General features: G+C 36.5%; 1 protein-coding gene across 6 annotated transcripts in view; it reads left to right on the top strand.

Moving 5' to 3' along the window:
• Nucleotides 1-12,533, top strand: part of LOC122811036 (tyrosine-protein kinase HCK-like) — a 422,299-nt gene that overhangs the window by 353,093 nt on the left and 56,673 nt on the right. For 4 of the 6 annotated variants that reach the window (XM_044082566.1, XM_044082565.1, XM_044082562.1 and 1 more), the window contains one exon: nucleotides 5,895-5,957. The exons of the other annotated variants lie outside the window; for them this stretch is intronic. In XM_044082566.1, coding sequence (XP_043938501.1) covers nucleotides 5,895-5,957 — 63 coding nt within the window. The remainder of the gene's footprint in view (nucleotides 1-5,894; nucleotides 5,958-12,533) is intronic. 6 annotated transcript variants of the gene reach the window in all.

The raw sequence follows: 12,533 nt of genomic DNA, 5'->3' as shown, positions 1-12,533 counted from the left end.
AAGTATCAGTATCAGATAAGAATGCAGTAAATTCATTCATATAATAAGTTCTGTCCATTAAGACTATTGCCCCACCCTTATCTGCTTGCTTTATAATTATATCTTTCTCATTCTTTAAATATTTAAGGGCTTGATATTCTTTAAAAGAAAGATTATAGTTCCTTTTGTTGTGTCACATTTAGAAAACATAGTTCTTAATTCAAGTTCAACAATATTTATAAATGCCAGAATAACCGGAGACAACTGAGGAATAAATAAACTTGATTTTCTACACACAGCACTATTTTGAACTGAATTTTAAATATAAATTTTAACATCAAGCTTCTAGCAAACAGTTTTAAGTCTATAATGGCACTTACAACATTATCCATAGCAAAGGGAATAAATTTCAAGCCTTTGCTTAGTACTAATAACTGCTCTTGTGAAAGAATCCTTTGCGTTAAATTTAAAGTACCTTGTTTTATTATTGCAGTCTCTCTTATCTGCGTGGCGTTTTGTTGCTTTTCTTTGTACTGCTGTACTTCCTCTTTGCCCCTTGAGTTTGAGGCGATTCCCCTGTCGCAGATATCAAGCTGTTTTCTGTGTTTATTTTTTTCACAGAAACCCTTTCTGGTTGTTGAAGTCGAAAGGGTAAAAAAGATGAAATTTCCGTCTGCCTCTTTCCTTTGACATCGCGCAACTGCTCTGGTGGTGTTGGTGTCTTAGGTAAATCCAAAGTTACATTTTCTGTTGCTGAAGTTAAAAGGACTTCTACATTGGTTTCCACTGGTCGTAGGCTTGCTTCTTTCTCATTAGCTGTCTCAGCTCCACACTGAGAAGGCATTGCGTGTGTTACGCTTGACGTACGTACTCGCTGATTGGTCGAGATGTGATTAGATGTGCCAGGGAGCGTAAATTCATCTAAACGGTCTAACAGCTTAGTAGTGTTCATAGAATGAGAGTTACGCTGAGGTTGTTGTTTATAATTAACTGATTTTGGTGGATATTTAAAGTCAGTTTTCGGCCAAGAGAAAATATGACCGTTTTTATAATCTAAAAGTTGTTAATATCACCCCCCCCTCACACCCAGAGGGGGGGTGATATTAACAACTTTTTAGATATGAGAGAGCTAGAATGGATAATAAGATTACAAGCTGACACTTTACCTGGTTTGAATAGTACTTCTACTATTAAACCAGTATTAGTGAAGCGCCAAATGAGTAATTTATAATACATAATTAATTTTGTGGCATAAGAAATAACCTCAAATATATTACCATGATGGTTTTTAGAATAAAGGGACTCACACACATTTCCTCACATAATTTGATGTATTTGTTTCCATTTTTATGTTTCCTTTTTTCCTTTTAGTATGTTTTATTGGCTGGTTTGATCATGTGATTTTAACTGTTTCCTCTATTTAAATGGATTGAAATGTATAATGTTATATGCTGACGAAGGGTTGAGAGCCCGAAAGCTTCATTAAAGTCTGTGTTTCTGTAACTACTGTGTTCCTGCTGAGATTTTGTTCTATCTACGTGTTCAGTTCGATTAACTATATTCACTACAAGTGCTACAGACAACGCTGATAAGAGGAATTCAAACCAGCTGCCTTATCTTTCATCCTTTTCTTTGGAGAATGGCTCTGTCTATTAAGAGACTTTTAACAAAGGTGAATAATCCATTATTGCATAACCAGTTACCTGATGCTAACTCTCACAAGACTCTGGTAGCTGAAGATACAACGAAACTAACTGCGTTGATTAATACACTAGAAAAGAAGGTTAGTAGCTATAAACAGCTGCAATGGCAGAGGCTTAGCTTCTTAGCCTATCTTGAACTAGGCATTGTGCCTAGAGGACTGCGTGTACTCAAAATGCCCTCGTATGGTAATACCTATGAGGAACTTTTAGTGAAATGGCAACAGCTTAATTTAGAATTGAGTGCAAGCTATATGAAGCTTATGAACAATTATTTTGAAGAGACAGAGGAAACTTTATTGCAGGAAATAGAGCAATGTGATAAAGAAGTCTTGTTATTACTTAAAAATGATACCTCACACAATGCTTATCAAGTTTTTATAGAAAAAATGCAATTACTGGATAATAGGCTGGAGATCAAAAAGAAACGTAAATTACAGCGAGATATTGAAGATTATAAAAACGGTCATATTTTCTCTTGGCCGAAAACTGACTTTAAATATCCACCAAAATCAGTTAATTATAAACAACAACCTCAGCGTAACTCTCATTCTATGAACACTACTAAGCTGTTAGACCGTTTAGATGAATTTATGCTCCCTGGCACATCTAATCACATCTCGACCAATCAGCGAGTACGTACGTCAAGCGTAACACACGCAATGCCTTCTCAGTGTGGAGCTGAGAAAGCTAATGAGAAAGAAGCAAGCCTATGACCAGTGGAAACCAATGTAGAAGTCCTTTTAACTTCAGCAACAGAAAATGTAACTTTGGATTTACCTAAGACACCAACACCACCAGAGCAGTTGCGCGATGTCAAAGGAAAGAGGCAGACGGAAATTTCATCTTTTTTACCCTTTCGACTTCAACAACAAGAAAGGGTTTCTGTGAAAAAAATAAACACAGAAAACAGCCTGATATCTGTGACAGGGGAATTGCCTCAAACTCAAGGGGCAAAGAGGAAGTACAGCAGTCCAAAGAAAAGCAACAAAACGCCACGCAGATAAGAGAGACTGCAATAATAAAACAAGGTACTTTAAATTTAACGCAAAGGATTCTTTCACAAGAGCAGTTATTAGTACTAAGCAAAGGCTTGAAATTTATTCCCTTTGCTATGGATAATGTTGTAAGTGCCATTATAGACTTAAAACTGTTTGCTAGAAGCTTGATGTTAAAATTTATATTTAAAAATTCAGTTCAAAATAGTGCTGTGTGTAGAAAATCAAGTTTATTTATTCCTCAGTTGTCTCCGGTTATTCTGGCATTTATAAATATTGTTGAACTTGAATTAAGAACTATGTTTTCTAAATGTGACACAACAAAAAGGAACTGTAATCTTTCTTTTAAAGAATATCAAGCCCTTAAATATTTAAAGAATGAGAAAGATATAATTATAAAGCAAGCAGATAAGGGTGGGGCAATAGTCTTAATGGACAGAACTTATTATATGAATGAATTTACTGCATTCTTATCTGATACTTTTAAAAAGATTACTTTTCCTGATGTGAAAAACTGTATTACACAGGTGAACATGGCTATTTATGACATGCAGTTAAACAATGATATTTCAATAGATGTGTTTAATTATTTCTCCACCCCATGCCCTAAAATTCCACAAATATATGGAATTCCAAAGATACATAAATCTTTAGAGCAACCACCATTGAGATCCATAGTCTCAGGCAAGGGGTGGATAACTGAAACTATATCTAAATATTTACAGAATGTACTATCTGAGTTATTACCTAAATGTGGTAGCATAATAAAAGACAGCTCACACTTCTTGAAGAATCTTAGTATATGGTATAAAAATGCGCCTTATGACTATATTTTTGTAACATTGGACGTGGAATCGTTATTTACGGTTATTCCCATAGATTATGGCATAGAGGCAATTAGAAGGTTCTTACTGTCTAACACGACTAAGCAATCTCGTGAAGTGGAAAATATATGCTTTCTTCTTCATTTGGTACTAACTAATAATATTTTTATTTTTGATGGTACTCCATATAAACAATTAACTGGAGTAGCCATGGGTACTTCCGTGGCAAATACTTTTGCGAACTTAGTACTTTTCCACTGGGAGAAGGAATTTATTTTAAGTAATAAAAATGCACTGAATGTACATGTAAAAAGTTATGCAAGATTCGTAGATGATTGTTTCTTCGTATGGGATGGCACGATAGAAGAACTTCATTCTTTCACGACATACATTAATAACACTACAAATTTTTTTAAATTTAAAATGTGCTTCTCACCAGATGAAATGATATTTTTGGATGTAAAGTTATATAAAAAGAACAACATGATACAAACTATGGTACATAAGAAAGACGTGCATACAATAAGATACTTGGATAGTACTAGTATGCATCCTTCACATGTATTTAAAAGTATAATGAAATCACAGTTTATAAGAATAAGTAGATTAACAACAGATGAACAAATATACATTAATGAAATAACAAATATGAAAACAGAGTTTTTGAGAAGTGGATATGCTGAAAATATTATTGATAAAACTATTAAAATAACAACAGAAGGCAGAAAAACTGATTATAAACCCATTTTCACAGATGATGAGATAGATGTTAGTTATAGTTTACCGATAGTTAATAAAAAGAAAGAAAATATTCTGAGATACATTACCACATACTCTGGTTACTCTAACCAAATATGTGAAATAATCAAGAAAAATTGGCCAATTTTAATGGCAATGCCTGAATTTAGCTCAATAGTGGGCTCTAAACCCAGCTTTTCCTATAGGAATAGTCAATGCTTAAAGAATATGTTGTGCTATAAAGATTTTGTGGAACAACATAATACCATACATAGTAAGATAGGGACTTATAAATGTTACAATTGTAGCTGTTGCATTGACATTTTAGATACAGATAGTACCTTTAAACATCCTGTCACACATAAAAAATTTCAATTTTACTGTAGTGCTAATTGTAATACTATGAAATTAGTCTACCTCGCCACCTGCATGCAATGCCAGGCTTTTTATGTAGGAAAGACTATACGTAGGCTCAAAGACCGTATAATCGAACATAGATCAGAGATAAATAGACAAATACAGACAAATGCTTTATTTAAGCATATATATGAATCCAGCAACCACACTTTTAAGTTTAGATGTATAGATGTAGTGCAAGTGGGTGTGAGGGGGGGGGTGATATTAACAACTTTTTAGATATGAGAGAGCTAGAATGGATAATAAGATTACAAGCTGACACTTTACCTGGTTTGAATAGTACTTCTACTATTAAACCAGTATTAGTGAAGCGCCAAATGAGTAATTTATAATACATAATTAATTTTGTGGCATAAGAAATAACCTCAAATATATTACCATGATGGTTTTTAGAATAAAGGGACTCACACACATTTCCTCACATAATTTGATGTATTTGTTTCCATTTTTATGTTTCCTTTTTTCCTTTTAGTATGTTTTATTGGCTGGTTTGATCATGTGATTTTAACTGTTTCCTCTATTTAAATGGATTGAAATGTATAATGTTATATGCTGACGAAGGGTTGAGAGCCCGAAAGCTTCATTAAAGTCTGTGTTTCTGTAACTACTGTGTTCCTGCTGAGATTTTGTTCTATCTACGTGTTCAGTTCTGACACCAATATGCCAGACCAGGAAACAGGATAATTTGACCCCAATGCAATTGGATACACTTTCATATTTAAATTCATATTTATTTTCTATGAGAATATTTATTGGACAGTTTGACCCCGCATGATTTGATCCTGAATTATTTGACCCCAATTAAATTTAATAAAAGCATTTTACTACTTAATATTTTACTCAGGAATTTTACATAGAAATTTAATATAATGTTAATTTATTTAGCTTACTATTTAATATGTAAATATTTTTAATTTAATTAATTACATTTTTAACGTGTACAATAAAATCAATTTGGAATTTTAATTAGGAAGTTAACATTTTACTTATTACTTGTAGTTTGCCCATTAAGAAATTGTGAACAGCTCCATGTAGGTATTCTAAATTTCTGTGATTAATGCGACATTTTGTAACTTTTTTTAAGTTCAAATTGTCTTGGCTCAGACATTAATTTTAATATTGCTATTTTAATGGGAATCAGCAGGTGACACTAGTTACATTTTTTCAATGTGCTGTGATGAAACTCTGCATTTCTTTTGCTTTACTAGTAACTCATTGTGCCTTGTATCTCATAATAGTACCACAGGAAGGAGTTCAAGACTTAATGCTGGCGATACATTATGTAAAATCAGTTCAAGCAGGTATTTTAGCAAGATTTCATGCTGACAATACATTCTTTGTTTATGGCTTGTATTATTTAATTTAATCTTGAACTGTCATGTACTACTGTTAGTTCCGGTATTGAAGCTAACAGATTTTAATGTATATGTAACATAGATGAAATTTTTTTATGTTTATTTTATTCTGTAGATGTTCTGGCTTTTATATTAAACTAATGTTAGATACATATATTTCAACTTTTACAGATATAGTTTCACAGTCTGTTAATGCTGGGGTCAAATCATTCTGTACCCACCAGACCACTAGCCTGGTAAATTATATAGCCATCACAGCTATTGTCCGAGGCATCTACCCTTACAGAAAATGTGTAGCACTAAATACTGCCTGCAGAAAATTGATAATAATAGCAATGTTCATTGTGACTGAAATGATATAGTCATTAAATATACATATATATATATATATATGTATATAATATATATATATATATATATATATATATATATATATATATATATATGTATGTATATATATATATATATATATATATGTGTGTGTATATATATATATATATATATATATATATATATAGATATATCTTTGTCTTTTGGCTTTTTCCCGGTTAGGGGTCGCCACAGCGTATCACCTGTCCGCTCATGATTGGAAACAGAGCAGATTAAGATACTATAGGTGAATGTCCTTCCCAAGTGCTTTCTCTGTACACCGCAGAGGAGATGGGACTGGTAGCAGTATCTGAAATCAAAATATGATCTCGCTGTACTCAATTGAGTGAGCAAATGAGATGGGTCCAGGAGGAATGCACAAAAACAGATTTACAGCAGGGGCGGGCAATTCCAAAGCCACCAAGATTAACACCACAACAGGAAATGGGGGGGGGGGTGACTAACTGCAGAGAGACAGAGACACAATATTTACTGAATCAAATCTTAAATAAGTGCAGAGAAAAGTATACTTAAATCAGCTTGTGTCCAGTTGATATATGCAGACAAGTCTCAGTAGCCGGCAACTCAGATTAAAATGATTACTATAAATGTAACCAACACATATTTTAATGCTATCAGAACCCCCCAGGCTAACTAACACTAACAGGAATTTCAAAGCAGTCTAACAACTTTCAATGAGCCCAGATGGCTACACTTTTTCACACTTCAAGCAACTTAATTGCAGAGAGACAGAGACACAATATTTACTGAATCAAAGACACAAAATATTTACTGACTCAAATCTTAAATAAGTGCAGAGAAAAGTCTACTTAAGTCAGCTTGTGTCCAGTTGATATATGCAGACAAGTCTCAGTAGCCAGCAACTCCGATTAAAATGATTACTATAAATGTAACCAACACAGATTTTAATGCTAGCAGAAACCCCCAGGCTAACTAACACTAACACAGGAATTTCAAAGCAGTCTAACAACTTTCAGTGAGCCCAGATGGCTACACTTTTTCACACTTCAGGCAACTTAACTGCAGAGAGACAGAGACACAATATTTACTGGCTCAAATCTTAAATACGTGCAGAGAAACGTATACTTCAGTAAACAGTCACACTTAACAAACCCTGCTTGCTCACTACTGTTGTCTATCTCTACAGTGTACCCCTTAGAATAAACATATGGAATGTTTAAACCAGTGACACCTGTTAAAATAATATGCAAATAATCTCATACCTACACAGTTTGTAGGTCATTTCAAGACTGTAGATTTATCAGCATTTTAAAACTCCCAAATCATGCAATCTTTTCATGAAATTTCACGGGAAAACATATAGTTTCCATTTCTTTTTTGCTATAAGATGTTAATATACAGAATTACAAGATTTAGCCATCTTCATTTATTAAAGTTAAAGTATTAAAAACACAAGATAAAGGTATTCACTTCTCTGCTTCAATTTATTTGGTACTGCTGTCAGTACTGACACAATAAATGTTCTAAAACCATTAGGCTTTCTCTTTTGCCTGATACTGGTTTGTTCTACACATCACTCATTTTTTAGTATTCCATCAGTTGCTGTAGGCTGTAGAGTCATTATCAGAAGCAGACATCTACGAATCCTTCAAAAATACGTTCAACTTCAAAACTGAAATTTTACTTGGATGTCCGGATCTGTGGTATAGAGGCCTAAAACCCTGACTTTGGTGTAGCTGATGAAACAAGAAGCAAACCAAACAAATGAAAAACTTAAGTGGAGATCCAGGTGCCCAAAAAGACCACTACCAACAGCCGAGAAATATCACCAAACAATTTATTAAAATCAACAAGCAGCAAAAATAGCAAGTGATAGCTATCCCCCAGGTACTATTTGTGAGCTCAGGTGTTGGACAAGTTAATCATAGAATGATGTAAGTGAAATATGATGTCACTTCATGCATCTCGTAGTGGAAGGACTGCAGCACATAGTTGTTCACTGCCACCTGCTGTACAGGAGGTTCAGAATCTGTGGCTCACTTAATGGGAAAGCACTATGACCTATAAGGCATGATCCAAGCACTGTAGTAACTTGGGCAAATTACATGAATGTATACACCCTTGCCACAGCTTTGTATATTCTCCTTTGGCAGAGGAAAATCCAGCAGCTACAGAACACACAGGCTAGCAGTGAAAAAAAACAGGCCAGTCATGGATAATGTTTTATACCTCCAGATGCTCCCCCAGCCCTCTCCAAATTCATTTTAAAGATGCAAGACTTCAAAAATACAAACATTCCTCTTGGAATGCTGTGGGGTGCTAAGGGGTAAGCAGTATATTGGAATGAAATTGCCTCTGGTAAGCTGAAGAGCTTGATGGTCAAGGGTGAGTAGGAACATATTAAATTGATAAACTAATAAAATTAAGTAAAAAAAAAATTACCTTGAAATGTAAGGCTGTCTGTAAGGGTGAAGAAAATGCAATGGCCGATAAGCATTTGTGAAAGAGATCTACCTTGTCTATTCCGTAGTGAACTATATAGGCATAGGCAGGTAGAAGAGGTTTTTGTATACCACTGTTATGTAATTTGCATGACGTCATGTGGTCATTAGCCATGTGACCTCACATACTCCAGTGATCAAATTGTTCTGATTAGTGTTTGCTACTTTTGCACAGTAAATGTGCACCAGAAAAGCTGTTTCCAGTCATTAGTTGGTTGCAGCAGGACTCCATGCAATAGTGTGACTGCTGTCAATGATAACTCATCAAGTAACTATATAAATAGAAGGAATGAAAACAACAACATTTCACAACATGTCTGTAATAAATATTTGTACTAACTTCTTCTTCTTCTTCTTTTAGCTTCTCCTAGTTAGGGGTCGCCACAGCGGAACAATGGTCCGCAGAACGATTAGCAATGGAATTTTACTGTATCGAGTTGCCAGCCCGGCATCCAACCTTCTACAGAAGGAACATACATGCACATATTAAAACCTAGGGTCAATTTAGAGTGTCCAATTCACCTACAGCATGTCTTTGGGATGTGGGAGGAAACCAGAGCACCTGGAGGAAACCCATGTGACCGCAGGGAGGACATGCAGACTCCACACAGAAGGTACCACAGCCGAGAATCAAACCAGGGAACCTCTTGCTGTAAATATTTGTACTAACACATACTTAAAAACCTACTTCACTCTGGGCCAGTTCTTGACTTTCATAGGCTTTTCCCAGACACCAAGACATATCAGCCCCCCCCCCCTAGACAATGATGGACAATGTCTCTACAGTTCAGCTTATGTTGTCAACAGATCTTTCAGTGCCCCATATGGACTAATGAAGGCCTCATTACTGATTGTGCTACATAACATATATCACATGAAGGTTCTTCTGCAGACCATTAGAGTACAGTGGCTCAAAGACCTAGACCCCTTGAATGAACTTATTAAAATCTCCACATCATTCAAAAGAAATATGTATAGGAGGGTTATCCCTGCCAGCTGAGAATATCCAAACATCTTAAGTCCTGGTTGTCCTTAGTCATATGACTAGATATTGTAGTAAAAGTACTGTAATCTGTTGCTTTAGTAAGTAATCAAAAGTGCATGGAGTGCACAGTAACAAGATATGAGTTGCCAACCTACCCCTTGCTAATGTTTTCAAGGGTAGAGGAAATAAGTCATGTTAAAAAAATAGCATGACCTCTCATTTCTGGGATAAATTTCACATTGATTTTAATAGGAACCTTTGGGATAATTATATGGCTAGTACAGTTATGGTAATAGACAAATAATTATCTACATAAGTATTTAGTAAGAGACAAAGTCTTTATACCAAGTTTAAAACAAAAAAACTAAAACCCACAGCGAGCTCTTAGCTCCCACAGCTGACTCAGTTATAGCATAGAAATGTGCTCCCCAATGAGGTGTTGGCAGGGCCAGTGCCCCTTTTGTGCCCCCTTAATCCAGCTCTGCAACAGATTACTCATGATGTATATATGCCTTGTGTCTATGAATTCTCTTACAGTAGTTTAGCTTGGTGATAATGTGCTGTTAGCAGAAACACTATTGTGCTGTTAAGTTAACAGCTGGAAAAGCAAAGTACACAAGTGGTGTTTTGGTAAGTATTTTTGGATTATTTATTTATAGGTTCATAGGAGGTTACTAGGCTACTGGCTTTACGACCTTTATAAGTCTAGCCATGTTATACCCTTGTTCCTTTATTGACCAAGTTGTATGGTCTATATTTGCAGCGTAAGTCTATGATCAGCACCGACTGCCCTTATCCAGAGGGACATAGATGAGACCCCAAGAGTAAATTTACTGTCTTCCATCCAGTTGCCTAAGTTACACTTAAATAGGGTCATTGAGGAGCTCTGTTTTACTCAAATTATTAGTTTGTTCCAGGCGAGTGGCAATCCCTGGGAGACATATCTGTCTCTCCAGCATGTCCTGTTAAAGTCGCAGGCTAGGTTAAGATCCCTAGAGTGAGTGAATCTGGTCCCATTTGACTTGAGGATGTGCAGCATTTCCATTAGGGCAGGGTCCAAGACTGTTCTGTAGGCCAGGTGCAAGTCGCCTGCAGCAGCCTATAAGATAAACAGTATGATAACAGGGCCTTCAGTCGGTCCATGTAGGTCATGTGTTGAAGGCCCTGAATTTTCTTGGTGAGAAACGTCTGAGGTCTCTACAGCTTTTGCAGGTGTCTGGTGAGGTACATACAGAAGGAAGCATTGTACTCTATTAGTGCTCTGATGAGGGATGAGTACAGGAGAGTTGCAGCTTCCTTAGCTCTGGATGTGATGCCCTTACTTATGAGATGTGCAACATATGACTCTGATCATGTAGCCCAAGCGGGTATGACCCTGACCCTGAGTAGCATCCTGCTCTCACCAAGAATGATACTGCAGTATAAAGAAAAAATGATCAATTTCAACAATTGGCTAAGCTTCTGGTGTCATTCAAAGGGGATCCAGTGTCTGTCAGCCTGGGATGACATGCTCGACAGGCCTTGTTGCTTCACAAGAGACGGCTTGCACCTGTCACCCCTAGGCTACTTGAATACTGGCCAAGGCTCTTGCTGCCCCATAGTGCCTTTTTTAGGCAAGGCTCAAAAGTCAAACACACCTCTGTAAACAGCACAAATAAAAAAATGAGGGTTATGTTACTCAACGCCCGGAGTTTAAAATCTCAAAATGCATGTGCTCAAAGCACTCCTCACTATGGAGAATGTCGACATCTGTGCAGTAACTGAAACCTGGTTCAAGGCTCCACAGAGCACCCCAGCACTACCAGGCTAGAACTCATAACACACATTTCGGCCACAGAACATGGACTGAAACACAAAAGGAGGGGGTGTATCCATATTCATCAAGGATACCTACACCTCCAGGTTAGTGGCGCAGCATGATACCTCCAAGATCATCCACGTGCAACTAACATTAAGCAAATCTGCAATGCAAATCGTGGCCTGCTACAGATCACCCTCCATGACCCAGGACCACCACTCCGCCTTTCTGGAGACACTGGAAAACATGAAGGTTCTACTGAACACCCTGATATTGGGCAATTTCAATTACCCTACCATTAACTGGGAAAACTACTCAAGTACAAACTCCCAAGTCCAGCGCTTCCTGGAATTTATCAACTTAAATGCCCTGGATCAGCTGGTAAACTCCCCTACCAGAAGTGAAAACATATTGGACATGGTCATCACCAACATGGGCAAAAGGTGTTCCACACAAGAGGTCAACCCATCACTGGTTAGATCAGACCATAAACTAATCACTCTGTATGTTCACACCCCACCAACACCTCCAACCAAGAAAACCACAGTGAAAAACTTTTCTATAGCAAACTTCACCTTACTTAAGACAGAGATGGTAAGTTTCATAGCCCTCATGCTAAAGGATAACAGTGTCCAAGATGCAGGAATCTTTACAAATGCACTCTATGAGCACCTACAAGGATGCATGGATCATGCCATCCCTAGCAAATGAAAAACATAGTAGAGCCAGCAAACAGTGGACAATAATCCATTTATTGATGGAAGATGGAGAAAAACAAACCAGTTTAGGCCGTTAGGCCTTCTTCAGTGTCCCTAGCAAAACCAAGACTCACTCCCCTAAGAGAAGGAAACCAGTCTGGTGGACCACTGCTATGAACAGGCTATACA

This window comes from Protopterus annectens, chromosome 9.part0 (assembly GCF_019279795.1).
Source record: "Protopterus annectens isolate FY-2018-M chromosome 9.part0, PAN1.0, whole genome shotgun sequence".
NCBI classification, from domain to species: Eukaryota; Metazoa; Chordata; order Ceratodontiformes; family Protopteridae; genus Protopterus; species Protopterus annectens.
Note: the sequence above shows the minus strand (reverse complement) of the source record. Positions and strands in the feature narration are given on the sequence as shown.